General features: G+C 37.2%; 1 protein-coding gene across 3 annotated transcripts in view; it reads right to left on the bottom strand.

The window, feature by feature from the left end:
• Positions 1-291: 291 nt before the first annotated feature.
• Positions 292-21,165, bottom strand: part of TET2 (tet methylcytosine dioxygenase 2) — an 80,413-nt gene continuing 59,539 nt past the window's right edge. For all 3 annotated transcript variants that reach the window (XM_081959931.1, XM_081959929.1, XM_081959930.1), the window contains 5 exons: positions 20,472-20,622; positions 19,628-19,717; positions 17,738-17,875; positions 11,252-11,612; positions 292-7,326 (listed from right to left, as the gene is read on the bottom strand). In XM_081959931.1, coding sequence (XP_081816057.1) covers positions 5,960-7,326; positions 11,252-11,612; positions 17,738-17,875; positions 19,628-19,717; positions 20,472-20,622 — 2,107 coding nt within the window. In that variant the 3' untranslated portion in view covers positions 292-5,959. The remainder of the gene's footprint in view (positions 7,327-11,251; positions 11,613-17,737; positions 17,876-19,627; positions 19,718-20,471; positions 20,623-21,165) is intronic.

Below are 21,165 nucleotides of genomic sequence, written 5' to 3'. Positions count from 1 at the left end.
GGGTGTGGCAGGCCTGGGTCACTGCCGGTTCCAGCGACCCACGGCACCGAACTACTACAGGTTCGGCTGAACCGGTCCGAAATGGTAGAAACCCACCACGGTTTTGTGAATAGATTTACATGTAACCACATATTTGAAGTAGTGCTACTGGCAGATGTTATTAAACAGTTACCGTTCTCATTCAGCCTTTGGATCCTTGGAAGGCTCAATCACTTTTTAAAATTACTAATTACTGAATAAATGAAAGTAGAGAAGGATGGAATCTGGCAAGCATGTTCTCACAAGACAGAGTGCATTAAATAAATATAAATTTTATTAAAAACACCCACATTTCAGCATTATCAGGAATGATATAATAAAACAGCTTTTCAAATAACCTGCATTCGTTACAATACTTACAATATTTATAACCATTCTCAGATTTTTAATGGACAAAATAAAATGTAAGCGAGAGTAAACAAACAAATACCCAAACAGCAGAACATAAACTTAGAAATGCACACATAAAAATGTCAATAATCTTAGTGTCAAGCTGTTGGGAATTTCTCTATAAAAGATACCCACTATGTTTAATAGTGAACTTTAATGCTGCTGCACATTAATCAAGTTGAAGAAAACAATCATTCAAGTAGAGTTGACACCACTCAGAAACACTTCAAGTATGGCTATAATCAACCCGATAATCCTATACAAGCTACGTTGTCTTTCTGTCTCACTCTTATGGAAGTTTTCATTAGTATCACAATTTTCATTCACAGGATGCATTTCTCCTCCTCACCCTGACATCTCCTCCTCAATGACGTTGTCTTCTGTTTGTAAGCAATTTGGCAAGGGAAGACAGAAAGATGCCCTTGTAGATATGGAAAGGGGCATACACAGGTTGCACTATACTTGGAACTGACCACTGCATCCCAAAAAATGACACTAAATTACACAATGTCCTTCCACTGATGATGAATGTAAAATTATGTGGAATCTAGCAGTGACAATAGTATGTAAATAGTTTTGCACAAGGTAGGAAAAATTGCAAAGCTGCCTATCATACAGAGGTGTGTCCTTGCTTACCAAAGGCAACTGGGACTGGCAACTGTCTCTAAGTGTTGCAGTCACTGAGATCCATGTTGCCATGCCAAGTTAGAACCAAGTGAATCATTGCAGTTGTTAAGAGAGACATCTTGTGATTGCGACTTGGCAACTTCACTTCCACATTCTCTGCAAATGCAATGGTGGAAGTCAGTTGTGATGCTCGCAAATGACAATCATGAGACTGTGGGATGCTACAACTGTCATAAATGCATGCTGGTTTTGAAGCATGAGAACAGTGATTACACGGATGCTTCAATGGCTGCAAATGGGAGGATCTTTACCAACCATTGAAGTTTTGAATGATTGTTAAACAAAACAGTTGGTAAATAAGGACTACCTGCATTGTTTGGGTTTTTATTTTAATCAACATTGCTTTATGTCAGGTAGACCCATGTAAAGAGTAACTAAAGTTCAATTAACTTGATAGACAAGTCTTCCAATCCAACAATGCTTATACATTTATACAACAGTGAAGAGAGAATTCTGATTTATTCAAAGGAAGGAGGTTTCCTCGTGGACATTATATCAAAATGTAACAGCCCTTGCCCATACCAAGGCATCTGCATGTACCTCAGAGCTTCAGTTTGGGGTGACTGTGTAAGAGATAACTAAGCTCATATGTTTAAAATGAGAGCAGAGGACCTTTGTAGTTGTAGCATTGCATATGCTTGATCATGACATACTCAACTAAGAATTAGATAATAAAACTCAATTAAAGAAAAAACAAAGAGAAGGCATTGGTCTTGCAAAGGTTACTCTTGAGGAAACTTGATAATTCCACTGATTTTATAGGGAAATTCATTGTGTGAAACAAGGGTGAGGAACGTCTCCAGATTTTGCTGATCTACAACTGTTTTAGGTGGAAGCTCAGCAATATCCAAAGGGCACTGGGTTCCCTTAGGCTAGATTGCAAAAAAGTCTGGATGACAAGATAATTTACTGGATGGAAACAAGGACAGGCAGAAAACCTCTTGCTGCTATGTAGTGATTATTCTGATTTCTGCAGCCCAGATATGGTATGTCCATGTACCCTTGATAATGAGTGAAAAAAATACGAGTACCTTGTTTCAGAATCGGGGCCTTTGCACACATTCGTGTGTGTGTGTGTGTGTGTGTGTGTGTGTGTGTGTGTATTGTACTGCCATATTTTAGAAATGCCTATGCCTAATGTAAGACCAACATCCCAAATGTTGTGTCTCAGCAACTAACATTCGGAGATATGCTGCCCCCAACCCTAAAGGTAGTCTACAATTGTCATGGCTGGTAGTCTTTCTTGCAGTCTTTTCTCCATGAATTTCTCTGTTCTTTAAACTCTGTCTTGAAAGCCCATGAAATAAAACCGCAATCACCGTTGAAAACATATTTATAGAATTTGGAAAAGGCACAACCTTCTTGCAAATGGTTAGCAGCCAAATACCTACTTTGTCCTCTTGTCAGCTCAGTGCAATCTATGGTTTATTTTATATGTAACATGCAAAGGGGGAGGATGTAAAATAAAAAACCTCAAAACAGAGTTTACAATATTAAAAATGCACTTCCATTGTCATAAAAAAGAAGAAATGGATTTACTCCGCAAAATTTGCCATTAATACATTTACAAGTAAAAGTTAGAAGCAGAATTAAAAAAACAGTTGAGATTCTCAAAAATAAAGTAGAATTTTAAAAAAGGGTTCAACAATATTTATCAATCTGTACAATAAAATTTTACATACACATACACAGATGATACATTGGCTTACTAAGGAAATTGTGAGAGGATATATCCCTGAATTTTTAGAACAAAACTATGTGTTAAAATTCAAGTTACACTTGCTATCAAGTAGTGAGAATTTCTTTTTTCCCAAATATTAGCGAAGCAAAAAATCAGGGGAACATGATACCTTATATATCTCCATTTAAAATCCTACTGCCAAGTAAAGTTGAGGTATATGACAAGTAGGAGCATCATTCAAACAAAATTTGAACATAGTTTTAGCACACTTTTTTTAGAGAACAGGCCAAGTAGCACCATGATGTGAATTGAGTTCCAAATCCATATATAGATATATATATATATTGATATATAATATATATTTATATATTTGTACATTACTAAAACATTGCTTTAAAATTGTTTACAAGTTACTATACATCTGTGTTTTGCTTACACTTTTATACAAACTACCAAATTAAAAACCATCACAGCAAGCCAGCTGCCTCTACTGTATTCTCCCCAAGCCCCAAATTTCCTACAGTAAAACCCTGTATTTCTTTGTGTTGACTCTTCTCAACATTTCCTAGAAAATATGGCCACAATACACTGAGCAGTGCCATATACCATAACATAAATAATCCATGATTAAATAAAGCAGTAACCATCATCTGTAGAATGCTATGGATCTTTAAAAAGTAGCTCAAAATCATGACAAAATGGTCAAGTTTAACACATTTTTGTGTCTGTGACATATATATACGTGTACTATTTCAGAAAGGAGTTTCTCATTAAAATAGTTAAAATTAATATTTACAATATACCTGTGTAAGACGAGCACCAAAACATGAAGCTTGTTTTTTTTAAATCCCGTTACCTCTGGTTGAACAGAGTAAATAAAGGATTTATTCTTTCTCTATTCTTTATTTAGCGAGTGTTTGAGAAATGGTTTTCAGTTTGTGTCTATAATTGGCTTAAAAACCTTCTCCTGCTGTTTGCAGTTACAAATACCTTCTCCCCTTTCCATCTTATATAAATTTGACCCAATCAAATTTGCCCCAATATTGTTATTGAAATAACAATAATAGTAATTGTTGAACACTTGCAAAAGTTGAACATTTATGGGAAAAGAAATACGCTGTTATAACAATCTTGTTTGCAGCCCTTGGAGCCTAACCGAAAGGATTTACTGAATATTTGGAGACCCTGAATTTATTGAACCTGAATATCTTAATTTTACAGAAGGCCACCTTGCTTGAAACGGGCTCCATCTTTAAGGTACTATCTTAATAACTCTTCATTAAGTCTTGAATTAATAAGTTTTCACCAATCTTAGACTATGATTTTAGCTGCAGATTACTCTCTATAATCTAACAATAAGTTATTAAACGTATATGCTACCTGACTCCCAGTGATACCGGGTAATATTGAATTTAAAATGCATATACTGAATACATTTATTCAAATAAGTTTCTTTTAATGTTACAGTAAATGACTGGAAAGTTTTAGCACCCAGACAATATTATTCAGTGGCAACACTGCAACAACGTCTAAAGAGTTTCTCAAGCACCGTTCACAAAATATTTTTCTATTGTTGGCTGCTCTTAATCAGATCTTTGACAAATGAAATGAATTCTGGTGAGATCCAACAAAGCCTATTTAGCACGGAGAAGTAGCAGAATGAGAATTCAGGGATGCAGCATGTAAGCCTTACTTGCATATTTTGCCGTTTGATCTTGATTTGATAATCCAAATAAAACTTTTGTCTTCAATCGCTTTATCCAAACAAAAGAAGACCAGTTTTTTTTTTCTGATTTACAATTCTGTGGGGCATTAAGCCACTGGGAAAATATTCCTCAAAATGGTTTGCCCAGCACCGAAACTGTGAGAAATCAGAAACAGGCAAAATGAAGCCTGATCATACCCAGGCTGTCTCATCTAAATCCGTTTTTGGTAAAGTTAATTAGGAAGTTTATATTGCATTTTGCATGCACTGAGTGCCAAAAAGGTTCACCATCACTGCTATAGCACCTACAGAACATGGGGATGCTGAATACATGATCCTAATATTTCAACTGTTCCTGTAGATAAACCAGAATGGATGCATACCCCAGTACTAACCTATGGTTAAGCTTTGTTTGTTTGAAAGATGCCATCAATTCCACTGTTCAGCCATTGAAGTGTGAGGATTAATTCTTCTGGGGCTGAATAGGGAGAGGTCTTCTTAGTTTATAAAGGTGCCTTTTTGCTCTCATTATTCTAGCTGCTACTGGCACATTCTGCCTGCAGTGCTCATACAATAGCTTTGTTGGATCTTGCCCTTGTTCCATCCAGGTTTCCGTGCTTTGAAACAAGTGTGTCCAACGCACAGCTATTGGTTGGACACCCATGCTTTAAACAATGAGTTGTAGCTGATTTTTTTTAAAAAAATCAGATTAACTGGATGTCATCACAAATGTAAAAGTTTTGTTTATGGATTAAGGAGAGCAGGATCGGTTTTTTAAAAAATTCTATCTAGTGCTAATAAAAGACATTAAAACTTGTCTAAATGCTGCAGTAGACACCATTTTTGTATCTAGCACCACGTTTTAGAATAGCCAAAACAAATTCAGTACTTTTGTTGTACGTGTAGCTATCCTGATTAATATTAATTTATGTTAAAATCATAGCCAAAACAAAACAAAGCCAAACAAACAAACAAACAAACAAAAATGTTCCATGCTAAAAACTACATTTCCAGTAAGCATTTCAGTATACCATCAGTTTAGCACCTAGCAGAATCTTCAATTTTCTGCAGAAGAGACACTACAGAGTTTTCACCATTAAAAAACAAAAACACTCTTGCTTTATCTGCTCCTGAGCAAAATGGTTATAGATGTACATTTTAAAAAAAAATGGTCATTCTTTTTTTTACCAGTAGTCATAGCAGTATTTCAGTCCCAGTTGGTTGTTATGTCTTCTTCATCTTGCATAGGATACTTTGGTTTCAGTTTCGAATTGTGACTTGTGACAGCTCTCCAAATAGATGCAGTGGTAAAATTACTTATTTTGCTGGGATGGAGAAGATTTCCTCAATGACAAGTGAAAAAGAAAAATACTGTGTCTTGCTCGGATTCTATCTAATCTAAAGGGAATAATTACTAACTTTTTTTAAAAGGATGAGGTAATAAACAAAGGTGACTTTTATATATATCTGTTATAAGGCCCTGTAACCCGTGTAAAGGCATATGGAGATGTGGTTACTGTGGAATTTGTGGTAAGAGACATTGTCCTTTGTGCAAGGGACCTGATAAATCTAAAATAGGTTGGTTCCAGGTTCTCGTTTAATTCAGCAGGCTCCCGTTTTACTTTTTTGCCATGTACTTTCTGAGGCACATAATCTGGACCATACTTCTCACAGTCCTCTTCTTTTTCTCTTGCCTTCTCAGCCATTTTTGCCTCCCACAAAGCCAGCCCATGCTTTGGCTCATTCATACTTTTGTGTTGGTAGAAGACAAGCGATATCCTTGTAGGGTGATTCCTGTTGGGGTTTTTCACGGGGGTTGTAGCATGGAGTTCACGTTTAGCACACTCTATGAGGATTGAGCCATGGGACGGGGCCACTGCAACGCCACCTATTTCTGGATCCAGAAAACTCTGCTCATTGTCTGACCAGACATCATCAGGCTCCTCTGCATTGAGCACCTCTGTTTTATTTGCACCTACTTCGGAAGTAGTTCTATTATGGTTGAAATCTGGAAAGAGGTTTGACAGCCCATTGGCTGGCTGACTATTCTTGTTCTGGAGATGGAGTGAATGAGAAGAGCCATTGAACAGGCTGTGATAGTCATGGGCAAGGTGTGCTGGGGGATACAGATGGTCACCATTTTTATTCATGAAGTCCACACCTGGATTATTTAGATTAGATTTCAGCCTGGAGGTGATGTCCATAAAAGGGTTATCAGTCTCATGCTGGGCGTAAGATGGGAAAGAACCTGCATGGTGAACATTTGGTCTAAAGGTGCATTTGTTGAAAGCATCTACTGGCACATTTTGGTTTCCATAATTCAAGTACCTGTGCCCAAAGTTCTGATTATTTGCAATCCTATGCTGATACAATGTATGTATTGGAGGTAGACTTAGTTTAGACAGAGAATCTTGGCTCTGATAGCTAAACAAGTCCATATGCTGAGTCTGAGCAGAATAGGAATTGTAATAAGAACAATTGTCTATTGATAAGCTTCCATTGCACGGGTAATGAGGATACTGGTTATTTTGACCTAAATGAATAGAATAGGGATTGATGAGACTGGAAGAATTCAAATAAGGTCCTGTAGGTTGTGATGAAGTTTGGTAGATATTCATTGGATTGGATCCTCCATAAGGATTGGAAGGATGCGTAGAGTTAGAATATGGATTAGCTGGATTAGCAAGACTCATATAGAGATTGGTAGGGTCAGAAGCAGAGTATAAATTGCCATGATTTGACTGAGGTTTAGAAGGAAGAGCCTGGCATGGATGTTGATAAAGTTGCTGTTGTGGCACAGCTGCTCCTGAAAGATGCAAAAGATCTGTGCACAAGAAAGAGAAGGAAAGAGCTTTAAGGTGGAAAGAAAATATTTATCATTTGTATAGAATTAATTCAATGATGGAAAGATGTTGCCCAATCTAGCTTTCATGGAAGAGGTTTGTACAATTGAATTATGCCACAAATAAGAGATATGGGAAATTACTGCAGATCAAATATGAATGTTACGGGCATCTATCCCCTCTGAAAATAAAAAAAATAGCCTTCTTGATGAATCAGGCCAAGGCTCAAATGTTGGCACTGTTTTGTTTCCCAGATATCTTAGGAGGGCTTGGAAGCAGGTGTGAAAAATAACACAGGTACTCGTCTGAAACATGTATTCAAAGCCCTTCTAGAGTTGTGCAATGTTTGAATTATGATGTAAGCAAATGGGCTTCAAATCTGGCATTTATATCCAGTTGGCACAAGGGACGCAGTGGCTCAGTGGCTAAGATGCTGAGCTTGTCGATCAGAAAGGTCAGCAGTTTGAATCCCTAGCGCTGCGTAATGGAGTGAGCTCCCGTTACTTGTCCCAGCTTCCGCCAACCTAGCAGTTTGAAAGCATGCAAAAATGCAAGTAGAAAAATAGGAACCACCTTTGGTGGGAAGGTAACAGCATTCAGTGAGCCTTCGGCATATAGTCATGGCCGCCACATGACCACGGAGACATCTTTGGACAGTGCTGGCTCTTCGGCTTTGAAACAGAGGTGAGCACCGCCTTCTATAGTCTGAAATGACTAGCACATATGTGCGAGGGGAAACTTTACCTTTACCTGTTGGTAATTTCTTAAAGAAGCCCCCTCTTTCCTTGGGTTTATAATCAAACAGTCTCAGAGAAAGGATTGAAGGAAGTAATAATAGGATGCAATCAAATTTTTACACTCCCTTGTTACCTCAACTCAACCATGTATTTTCTGAAGCCTGCACAACTACTTGATGCTCTAAGAGCCCAGGTAAAAATTTGACTCCTTTATGCTTCTGGAGGTACCAAAGACCAGATCTGAAGCACCTTTGTACATTTTGTTCTAAATAGTGAACATTTCTATTTTTATCTTTAAAAGGCATCCAAAGATCAGTCATCACTATGCCTAATGAATTCTGAATGGTTAACTGTACTAAAAAGCATTTCTTTTGTTTATTGTAAACCCCATGCCAATCTGCTATATTAGATGAGCTCTGCCCCAGGAGCTTTGTGAAAGTTAACAAAACAAAAAACCCCTCCTCCTTTTCTACTTTCTTGGCGCCATATTTAATTTACACACATTGACATGTCCCCTTTAAATAACCTTTTCTCCCAATAAAAGTGTTTCAAATATTCTAGTCTTTTCTCATAAAAAGGTTCTTTGAGTATCTTGATGGTTTTGATTGCTCCCTTCTGCATCCCCCCCCCAACATTATATATTTTTTCAGTTATGAGTGAGAAATTTATAAGGGTACTATGACCCTGGTTGTCAGTTTTATCTTCAGTCCTTTTCATGATAATTCCCAACGTACATTTCCCCCACCCCAAACAGCTACATATTGTGTCAACATCTTCATTCAGGTATCAACGGTGATCCCAAAATGTTTTTTCTTCGTTATTTGGGACCCCATCAATATATATGTTAAATAAGGTTTTTGTCAAAGTATGTATCATTTGGCACCACTTTAAATTGCATTTGTCATGTGTTTGTCCACCCAAAATATGTCCTTATTAAGCTCTTTATAGACACTTTGTTGGAAGCCCTAATTCCTCAGCATCTCATAATCTATTGAATATAGAAGGGATAGGGTGCAGAAAGAAAGTTAAGAATTTTCTTTCTGTCCCTTTTCTTTGTCTTTTACATATCCTATACTTAAAATGATTGCTGATCTAAGGAGTTCTTTCTTTCCTCTCCGCCGTGTTTTCCAACAAAGGAGGAAATGTGGATTCTCCTTTTGGTAGGATGTAGCTAGCTAGGTGATAGACTTGTCCTGTAAATAGATCTCCTTTCTATTTTAGATATAAATCCTCTTTTGGTAATTATTGTTGGGATCAAATTCCTACTGTAAGGAAGACACATCCAACTCACTTTTTGGTTTTTTTAAAACCTTGAGTAGTTTAATTAGAACAGAACAGAATAACAGAATTGGAAGGGACTTGGAGGTCTTCTAGTCCAATCCCCTGCCTAGGCAGGAAACCCTACACTACTTCGGACAAATGGTTATCCAACAACTTCTTAAAAACTTTCAGTGTTGGAGCATTCACAACTTCTGGAGGCAAGCTGTTCCACTGATTAATTGTTCTAACTGTCAGGAAGTTTCTCCTCAGCTCTAAGTTGCTTCTCTCCTTGATTAGTTTCCACCCATTGCTTCTTGTTCTACCCTCAGGTGCCTTGGAGAATTCTTTGTGGCAACCCCTGAGATATTGGAACACTGCTATCATGTCTCCCCTAGTCCTTCTTTTCATTAAACTAGACATACCCAGTTCTTGTAACTATTCTTCATATGTTTTAGCCTCCAGTCCTCTAATCATCTTTGTTGCTCTTCTCTGCACTCTTTCTAGAGTCTCCACATCTTTTTTACGTTGTGTCGACCAAAACTGAATGCAGTATTCCAAGTGTGGCCTCACCAAGGCATTATAAAGTGGTATTAACACTTCATGTGATCTTGATTCTATCCCTCTGTTTATGCAGCCTAGAACTGTGTTGGCTTTTTTGGCAGCTGCTGCACACTGCTGGCTCATATTTAAATGGTTGTCCACTAGGATTCCAAGTTCCCATTCACAGTTACTACTATTGAGCGAGATACCACATATACTGTACCTGTACATTTTGTTTTTCTTGTCTAAATGTAGAACCTTATTTTTTTCACCATTGAATTTCATTTTGTTAGATAGCACCCAATGTTCAAGTTTGTCAAGATCCTTCTGTATCTTAAGCAAACTTGGCCACCTCACTGCTTATTTAAAAGAATCATTGAAAAGTTAAAAAGTACCAATTCCAACTGGTATTTCTACTTGTGTAGAAATTTACCAACATTATTAAACATAGAACATTGTTAAACACAATTGAGAAAAATAAGAAAACATGTTGGTTCATTAACCATCAAATTCAAACTTATAAACTTATTATTAAGAGAAGAACTGACTCCATGGACTCAACTAGATGAGTGCATTGGAACCAAAAATGCCACCAATGGTTTCATGTGCATATTTTAAAATTGAAATAGCAACCATCCCATAGTTCAATTTGATCAGAACAGCAATTATTTAACCTTCTTCTCATATAATGATCTTGGACTAAAATAAACATTCCTCCTTCTCCAGTGTAAATATACTGTTACTTGCTCTAAAAGAAAGTCCCACTGATTTCAATCCAAATGACTTTATATCTAAAATGACTGGTCCTAAATAAGCCTCTCATTTTGCCATAGATTCTGAAGTTTTCACATCCAACCACAAAGTGAAAGCATTGTGACTCAACTCAAGTCAATGATTCTGTAAAGGTAAAGGCCCCCCTCGCATGTACATGCCTGTCGTTCCCAACTCTAGGGGATGGTGCTCATCTCCGTTTCAAAGCTGAAGAGCCACAGCTGTCTGAAGTCAACTCTGTGGTCATATAGCTGGTATGACTATTTTTTCTACTTGCATTTTTACATGCTTTCGAATTGCTAGGTTGGCAGAAGCTGGGACAAGTAATGGGAGCTCACTCTGTTATGCAACACTAAGGATTCGAACCGCTGACATTTCTGATCAACAAGCTTAGCATCTTAGCCACTGAGCTACCGCATCCCACAATGAATCTGCTTAATCACATATTGGGGAATACGTGGCATGCTAAGACATACGCCATTTTCATACAATTTTATTTCCATGTGATCCTGTCTATTTCTCATGTTCAAAGTACAAATAGCCCATAGGGTACATGTGACAGAGCTGACATCATAGCTAATACCTAGTAAAAACATACCTGCCAATTGCTTGCTATGAGCTGATGCTTCTGCATTGACCTGCTTTTGACGTGCTGTGGCTGGTTTTTCCCTCTCATGTTTGTTAGGTCCATTCTCCATGGAGGCCAGCTTTTCTGTTGCTGCTTTCTTGGCTTCCAATTTTTTTTGCCGACAGGTTTTCACAGGTTCTGCCAGCATCCTTACTTTTCGTCGGAAAGAACTAAGAACCTGGATGCTACCATTTCGCTTTTTTTCTTCCTGACCTTCTGTGCTTCCAAACTCATCTACATTGGATATTTTATACAAGGGTAGCACATGCAATTGTTCATCTTCTGGTGTTTGGCCACTTTCACGATTGTCTTCTCTGGTAAGTGTGCAGACCTGTTAAAATAATATGATGGAAGACACATTTGGACCAACAAACGACGCGAGGTTAAACTTGGCCTACAAACGATTTATCACCATGACCTTAAAATCACACATGGCTAATTTTTCCTGAGAGGCAGCTTGTAAAGCTAAATTAAACATGGATTATTATTAACCACAAATATTCTATTTTTCAATAGCTTCCCCAGGGGTCAGTAACCCATTAAAAACAACAATAACAAATAAAAATATAACAATCTAAAATAATCTAGACCATGGAAGAATGTTTTGTGGGATTTGTTCTCTAGAAGATTCCATCATTTTCATTCCTTTCATTTTCTCCTTTTTTTAAAAAAAACCCCAAAACATTTAGAAGTCAGCAAGCGCTACCTAGGGGCACTTTGGACTCCATTTTGTCAACATCTTTATTCCTGTATTCACTATTATTTGTACGTTATGTATGTATGTATGTATAAAATGAAGACTTTGGCATCTTTTTTCATATTAGGAGCATTTAATATTCCTGAGAAATAAATGTTCCAGTGATGAAATCCATGAACTGATGAACAGCTTTGGGAAAATATTGGTGAGTAAATCAACAAGGAATGGCTGAAAAGAAGAGAAATGGAGGATGCTGATATGGCCAAGCCAAATCCCAGATCTAAATCGCATTAATATGCTGTGAGGTGATTTGATATGGTATGTGCCCCTACGTCCAGGATCTTGACAAACTTGAATATTGGGCGCTATCTAATAAAATGAAATTCAATGGTGGAAAAAAGTAAGGTTCTACATTTAGGCAAGAAAAACTAAATGCACAGGTACAGTATATGTGGTCTCGCTCAATAGTATAACTGTGAGGGGGATCTTGTCCACTGTGAGAGTGGACAACCATTTAAATATGAGCCAGCAGTGTGCAGCAGCTGCCAAAAAGCCAACACAGTTCTAGGCTGCATAAACAGAGGGATAGAATCAAGATCACGTGAAGTGTTAATACCACTTTATAATGCCTTGGTAAGGCCACACTTGGAATACTGCAATCAGCTTTGGTCGCCACGATGTAGAAAAGATGTGGAGACTCTAGAAAGAGTGCAGAGAAGAGCAACAAAGATGATTAGGGGACTGGAGGCTAAAACATATCAAGAACGGTTGCAGGAACTAGGTATGTCTAGTTTAATGAAAAGAAGGACTAGGGGAGACATGATAGCAGTCTTCCAATATCTCAGGGGTTGCCACAAAGAAGTGGGAGTCAAACTATTCTCCAAGGCACCTGAGGGTAGAACAAGAAGCAATGGGTGGAAACTAATCAAGGAGACAAGCAACTTAGAACAATTAATCAGTGGAACAACTTACTTCCAGAAGTTGTGAATGCTCCAACACTGGAAATTTTAAAGAAGAGATTGGATAACCATTTGTCTGAAGTGGTGTAGGCTTTACTGCCTAGGAGGGGGTTGGACTAGAAGACCTCCAAGGTCCCTTCCAACTCTTATTATTCTATTCTATTCTATCCTATTTTTCATTTATAAAAAAAACCCTGCAACCTGGGGTTGGTCTCTTCCAAATATCCGAAATAAGAGCCAACTTAATTTTTCTACAGAAGTAAATGGCATCATCTTTTTTGTTGAATAAATATTTGCAAATAATAGATTTAATAAACAATAAAGTCAATTTTTCATGTTTTTGTTCAGTTGTGTCACCTTTACTTTTATATGTTGCTTGAATGAAGATAAAATATTGATAGGTCCACATATGTTAAAATTGGAAAAAAAATTTTTTTACATGAGGTGTACTTCTTCACATACATATTCACATCAGCATACAGGTTGCTAATCATTGCTGAATAGGGAATGGTCTTTTTGGTTTAATCCTAATAAACGTCCGCTAAATCAAAACAAAAGTTAAAATATGTCAATCAATAAGGGAATGATTGATTGAAAGATTTCAAATTTGGTGATCAATCTAGAAGTAGCACTTTGGGAATATATCCAGCAACCAATCTTCACTGGCACTCATGCTCAAGAGATCAGTATTGTATTCCTTTTACATTGCCTTGGCAAATGATTAATTTCACCTTAGCAAATGAATGGATTTCTCAGCTCTCTTCAGCCAGCCCACCTAAGAGAAGGAACTTAAAACAAAGTTGAAAGAAGAAAATGGCAAAGCACTTCCGTATGGTGTTTGAGAAAAGTATATGTAGAAATTTGGATGCTGTATAATGACATTGTCATGTCAGAAGAATACCTTAATGGGAAGAATGAAGTTTCAAAAGTAGGTTTAGAAATAACAACATGGACATACCAAGGAAGTCTGTTTATCTCAAGTGCTGACACTGAGTTCCTGTTTTTAGAATGACACATATAACTGGAACATATAACAAAAGAAGTAGAAATGGAGGAAATCTTGCAGAATTGCCAGACTGGAAATTAAGCACATCTAATTGGATATTTTAGAAATGTGAAACTTGTGGATCAGAATATTTAATTAAATTTTTGTTTACTACAAATACAATGACCGAAGGCACTAAAAAAGTCTGTATCAAATACAAAATGTGTTAAATGCTGATACAACGCCTATGATAATATGCTGGCTTATAAAGCAGTTCCTACATTAGAGACTGTAGTTTGCATGTAATGGGATGAGCAAGCTTGGGCTACAGAAGGGTTTGTACTAATGGCATATTGGCCCAAACTGTTAATTGTCTCCATTACCATTAGTAGAGAATGCTGTACAAAAAATAGATATGACTAAAATAATCTTGACTACACATTCTTTATTTAAGTAAAATGTTATGTGAAAGTTTTAATTAAGGACCAAATGGAAGTGGAGAATCTATTATCCCAACAAATAATAATTATGGCATAGTTATATTGCATGTCTATAAACATGTGAAAAAGAGGGAAGATGTAATTGATCTGAAAGAAGAAAGTTTGATTTTGTTTGATCAAAGTTGATATATGCAGACAAAGGAAGCCATAGGCTTAACTAGGAATGAAAGAACAAAATATTGTATCAAAATGTAATTCATCTAGATTGTTGTGTATATGGAAATATGAATCTATAGATTGGTGACAATAAATGATAGTAGTGGAAGAGTCAAATATGGGTTTTGGGGAAAAATGCAACATTTGGGATAAATAGAATCCAGAAGAAATTGGTGAGGATTAATGGATAGTATAAGATAAGAAAGTATAGAAAAAATATGGGTGATTCAGGGACTCAAAAATAAATACTAGTGTCTATTTGGTGAGTATTTTAAAGACATTGTAGAGAAATGAATGTAAATCTAAAATGGTCATTGAGGTGATTGTTTATGATAAAAAATTGAGTGAGAGAAGAATATAAGACTGATAAAATGTTCTAAATATGGGATGAATCATATGTTGACAATATTAAGAGCAGATCATGGGACAAATAGGCATGGAAGAAAAAGAAGACATGAAACTGAAGTGAAAGTAGAATGACTTTAGGAAAAGAAAGTATGATATATACTTAATATATCAGAAGATGAGTAGAGTAGAGTAGAAGAGGGAAATATGTACATGTAAGAATGATTGCTGGAAAAATTAGGACAAAAGAAAGGTACGGAATAATATAGAAAAAAGACGAGAAGATATGTCTGCTGGAATAAAAATTGATGATAAAAAATGAACTACTTGAGACATGCAGATGATAGCACTTTATCAGCCCAAGTAAGAAAGATGCAGAAGAGTCCATTATGAAAGAAAACGTAGAAAGAGAAATATCTGAGTTAATGTTAAATATTAGAAAAGCAAAAATAGCGTTAACCAGAATGCTAAGTGAACTTACAGTTGATGGTGAAGAAGTGAAGATGGTAGATAGTTTTGTTTTCTTGGATTCAAGAATAGATAAAGATGTACAGTGCAGTGAAGAAGTAAAGAGGATATTAATCCTAGGGAAGAAGGCAATTACAAATTTAGACAAGGTTATGACGGATAAGACTTTGTATGAGAACAAAGATCAGAATAGCTAAAGGAATGGTCTAATATAATGTATGACTCTGAAAGATGAACAGCAAGAAACAGCAAGAAAAAATCCTTTGGATTATGGAGTTGGAGCACTTACTAAGAATACAATAGCCAGTAAGAAGAACAAATCAGCTCTTGAGAAAATGTATCTTGATTGCTCCCTTGAGGCAATCATCAGCAAACAGAAAGTCACAAAGGCTAGGCATGAGATGTAAAGAGATGATGAATTAGCAGAAAAAGGATTATGCGTGGCAAAGTTGAGGGGAAAATGGGAAGGAAAGACAACAGATAAAACAGATTATTATTTTCTTCAGTCCCAGCATGTATCTTGGAAGTTGCCTGGATAAGTTCCTACAGTTTACTTAACAAGAATTCTTAGAAATGGTTTGCCATTACCTCTGAAAGTTGAAAGTGGCTGAAAGTGATTAGCCTAAGATCACTGAGCTGGCTTTTTGCCTAAGATGAAACTCACACTCTCCCAGTTTCTAGTTGGATGCCTTAACTACTACATTATGCTGGATTTCCAAAGGGATGTATGAGAAATGGGATGAATACATGACGGGAGAGGACATATTCTTTATGAGTACATGGAACGCCTTTCAAAGGGCTTCAATCTTTTTTTTAATTAAACACACATTAAAACATTGGACACAGTGTAACCATCCTGGCAATGTCTTTGCCATACATACCACAATATAAAGTTAAATATTATAACCACCATGCTTATTTACAATTGGTCTATTCCTTATTTACAAATATAAGGATATCGTATTTCCATCCATGTTGCTTTGTTCTTGCATTATATGTTTTCACTGTTAAGATTTCATACATAATTCTAATCTCCATTCTATAAATCTTAGTCATTGCTTATTTTAGGTCTTTCCTTTTTTGTTCCAACCATCGATAAAATTTATCCCAGATCTTATAATATTCTGATTCATCTTTGTTCTTCAATTCCCACATCAATTTATCCATTTCAGCACAAATTAGAATTTTCCTAATTACTTCCTTTTCTTGTGGAATTTCCCTTTTTTTCCAGTTTTGGGCAAAGACCATTCTTGCTGCCGTAATAATATGTATTATTAAGTAGATCACACCCTTGTTATGTTTATCATTTATGATTCCCAAAAGAAATAGTTCTGGTTTGAATTCTATTTCCTCTTTGGTTATCTCTATCAGCTACCTTTGAATTTTCCACCAATATTCTTTAGTTTTTTGGCATGACCACCACATATGGTAATACGTGCCTGATTCATAATCACATTTCCAACAATCTGGCGCTAAATTTCTAAACATTTTGGCTATTCTCGTGAGTGGGAGATGCCACCTATAAAACATTGCATAAGTTTTCTTTATACCATATTGCCAATGTTATTTTCCTATTCCTTTCCCATAGTTCTTTCAAAGGGCTTCAATCTTGTATGTCTGAAAAAAAAGTACTAACTTTACAGCAAAATTTCTGTGGACTCCAATGCATATATTCTGCAATACACAAGCCAATCAAAACTATATATTTTAAAGTTTCCAGTTTCACTGTATTTCACTGTACTAAAAAAAAAAGAACAAGAGGGCAAACAGGAGCAAGGAATTTAAGAATTAACCTTGTAAGGTAAAGGTAAAGGTTCCCCTTGCACATATGTGCTAGTCATTCCTGACTATAGGGGGCGGTGCTCATCTCCGTTTCAAAGCCGAAGAGCCAGTGCTGGCCGAAGATGTCTCCGTGGTCATGTGGCTAATGTGACTAAATGCCAAAGGCGCACGGAACACTATTACCTTCCCACCAAAGTTTTCTATTTTTCTACTTGCATTTTTTACATGTTTTCGAACTGCTAGATTGGCAGAAGCTGGCACAAGCAACAGGAGCTCATTCCATTACACGGCACTAGGGATTCAAACCGCTGAACTGCCAACCTTTTGATTGACAATCTCAGCGTCTTAGCCACTGAACCACTGCATCCCCTAATTAAGCTTGAGAACCTCATTTTTAAAAAACTAAAAGCCTAAAGGATTTGCAGTCATACTGATGCAATGTTTCACAATTTTCCTTGGTAGCCGTCGTGTGCCAACTTAATAGAAATAGAGATTATGAAAAATAAGGAACAATGTAAGAGGTTTGTTGTGCATGAGTAATGGCTTGGTGAATCACTGACTTACCAATGTACTACCATTCTGCATATTGTGTAGGTCTCTATGAGCGTGAGCACAAAAATCCAAGCAGGCAGTGACCCCTGAGAATGGACGACCTTCTTTTAAACCCAGACGACATTCAGGAGCTCTGTTTTCATGTTCAATCTAGACACAGATATATTTATATAGATTAACTCCAAGATTAACTTCAGACCAACAATCAAGTAAATAATACTCCAATTAAGGCACTGCAAAAGAACCATCAGTAAACAGCCCAACCAAAGAATCTCTAAGACCACCCACAAGCAAGTCACCAGAATATAAACTGACAGCAAACAACATTTCTTCCTACCACTGATGATGTTACCTTGTTAGGGTAATGTAACGTCAGCAAGAAAATAAGCAAGCTCAAAGAACACCAAGACCCCTTATATTTATATTATTTAATTCACCAACTGCGTGTTACCAAATTGCTCTTGCAAATAGACTTTTTAAGTTCTGAAGTTGTAGCACCGCAGGGCTGTAACCAAGCTGGGAACAAATACAATAGTTTGAAATTAGCAGTGCTCATTCGTCTAAAATTATTAGCGGGCATTAATAGGCTGTAGTAGACTTCTTAATTTCATCTATTTATTTTCTCTCCCTTTCATAATGAATAGTCACATAAGACATTCCCCAAAAATTCATAAAATGAAATATTGGAAGGAATTCCTCTATTTGTTCTCAGCATTTCCCAATTTTTTTAAAAAATCCACTTTGCAAAAGGGGATTTGGGGAAATCCAGCTTTAACATACTGTGTTTCCCCGAAAATAAGACAGTGTCTTATTTTCTTTTGACCCCCCCCCCCACATATGGGTTGGGCCTTATTATCGTGTGTGTTTGTGGTGGTTATTGTTTTGGGGTTGCCGGGAGGTTGCTCTCTTGTGAGCAGGCTCCCAAAGAGCTGGGCACAGCCTCAGGGCGAATGGCTGTGTTGCGCTGTCACAGCAGCGCAACACAACAGCCATGAGGAGACCAAGTGCATGAGGAGCCACCCAGAACCACCCTTTCCAGCTGGTAACAGAATATGTATCACCACATTATAATCCAAGCTCTTCTCCTTAATAACATAGGTTCTGGAAAACCGGTAGCGTAAATTTTGAATAGCTCGGAGAACTGGCAAATGCCACCTCTGACTGGCCCCAGAGTGGGGTGGGAATGGAGATTTTGCAGTATCCTTCCCCTGGAGTGGGGTGGGAATGGAGATTTTGCAGTAACCTTCCCCTGGAGTGGGGTGGGAATGGAGATTTTGCAGTATCCTCCCCCTGCCATGTCCACCAAGCCATGTCCACCAAGCCACAGCATGCCCACCAAGCCGCACCCACAGAACCAGGAGTAAACAAATTTGAATTTCACCACTGCCACAGGCTGAACATAGTATATGTCACCACAGTTAGTTTCCGAAAACTTTGTTTCTTGCAAACACCATGTTTTAAATTAACCAGTTAATTTTTGTTGATTTCTAATTCTTTCATCATCTTCATTCAACTAGCCCATAATCCCTTGCGGGGTGGAATATGGGCAACTGAACGGCGCTAGCAACGTGTTTTAATGGCTGGATGCCCTTCCTGTTGCCAATGCAGAGTTTTGTTCAGCAAATATATTCTCAGTGTACCCAGAGAGAGAAATAATTGCCTCTACCTCAGCCTGATTGTGAGGTGAGAGCTCCACCTGTAGGCCACTTCAACACTCCATCTCTAATTCTTTCATATTAATGTATAATATAATGTATAATTAATACATAATAAATATGCAGCCTCATAAATGAATTCTACCTTCTAAGTATGGTAGTTTCTTTCAAAGTCTTGGGAGACTTATACATTGGTAAAATAAAGCAATGAATCTTACATTTCTCGTTACAGTTTTTCGTTACTCACCTGGTTGTTATATGCGTCAGGTGCCAGTTTCTTGTAAGTGGGGGCCATCAGAGTTGACAAAGTTTGTAGATTGGATTCTAGCTTTTCTTCCTATTTTTTTTTAAAAAAGGAACTTCACTCATTAACAGCTAATTACTACTTTTAGCTAATAGCTTTAATTCTGAAAACACTTATGGTTATTTCATTCAGTATAATGTGATTCAACAGATCATAAAACTATTTCCCAAGAAGAGCATGGGGTAAAATGATAGCTGTTTTCAAATCTCTGAAGGACTTTTGTGTAGATAATGAAGGCTGCTGCTGCCGCCCTCCGTTGTTCCAAAAAGTAATAGAATCACTGAACAGAAACGGCAGGAAAGTCGATTCTGGCTTAAAATTAGAAAAATGTTCAGCAATATGACAGATTGGCTTGGGGAAATAATGGGATATCCACTAGTAGTATTGAAGCAAGATGTGAATCAACATCTGTCAGGAATGGAAAAATTGAAAATAACTGCACTGGAAGTGGGTCTGAATATGTTTATTTGAATTCTAAATAATGTGATTCCATATTAAACCCAACTGATCCAACTTATGTATTGTTTCAGTTCTTGGAATTCTTTAGATAGAAGAGCAATGTTTAAAACTTACAAATAAAAACAACAAAAACGTAGAGTTGAAGCCGAATACCCAGACTAAATAAAACAAAGACAGACTGTTGGCACTGCCAGTCTTTGTGTACTGAATCTTATCACAATAATTTATCTCTTTCTTTCTCCCCCCGCCTCTCTATCCCCTTTCCTCCTTCCCTCCCTCCCTCTCTCTTCCTCTCTCTCCAGGAAAAATAATTTAAGGACCACCCTACCTCTTTTGGATCATCGCCTAATAGTTTAAACTTTCTTGGGATCTTGCTTCTGGCAAATTTGCAACCATTATAGTACATACTCCAGGAACAACCAAAAGAAAAAGAAGCACCACAAGTCTCAGGATCTAGACCTTGGCACGCACAGGTTCGTCTAAGGGGGAAAAAATAGCAAGGCTTATCAGTATACTTCCAATATACCACAGCTATTTTAAAGCAGTTTCTTCATCACATATTTATCACATATTGCCTCTGATTACTATTGAAATGTAGCTGTTTTAAATTAAATAAGAACCAGTGTAGTACAGTGATGAACAGACTGTGGTAGGCATGGTGAGGCACAGATTCACCTCCAGCTCAGTCATGGAAGCTATCTGGGTAACTCTGCACCAGTCATTCTTTTTGCCCTAATGTATGCTATTGTTGAGGGAAAAATGGAAGGAGAGAGCACTATCAATGCCCGAACTAAAAGCAGGATATACTTCTAAATTAGAGATGAGGAACTATGGCTCCTTATGACTTAACAGAATAACAGAGTTGGAAGGAACCTTGGAGGTTTTCTAGTCCAACCCCCTGCCTTGGTAGGAAACCCTACACCACTTCAGACAAATGGTTATCCAATATCTTTTTAAAAACTTCCAGTGTTGGAGCATTCACAACTTCTGGAGGGAAGTTGTTCCACTGATTAATTGTTCTA

Source organism: Natrix helvetica, assembly GCF_964273705.1.
Source record: "Natrix helvetica genome assembly, chromosome: 7".
Taxonomy (NCBI): domain Eukaryota; kingdom Metazoa; phylum Chordata; class Lepidosauria; order Squamata; family Natricidae; genus Natrix; species Natrix helvetica.
The sequence above is the reverse complement of the archived record's forward strand: the minus strand, read 5'-3'. Positions and strand labels throughout refer to the sequence as shown.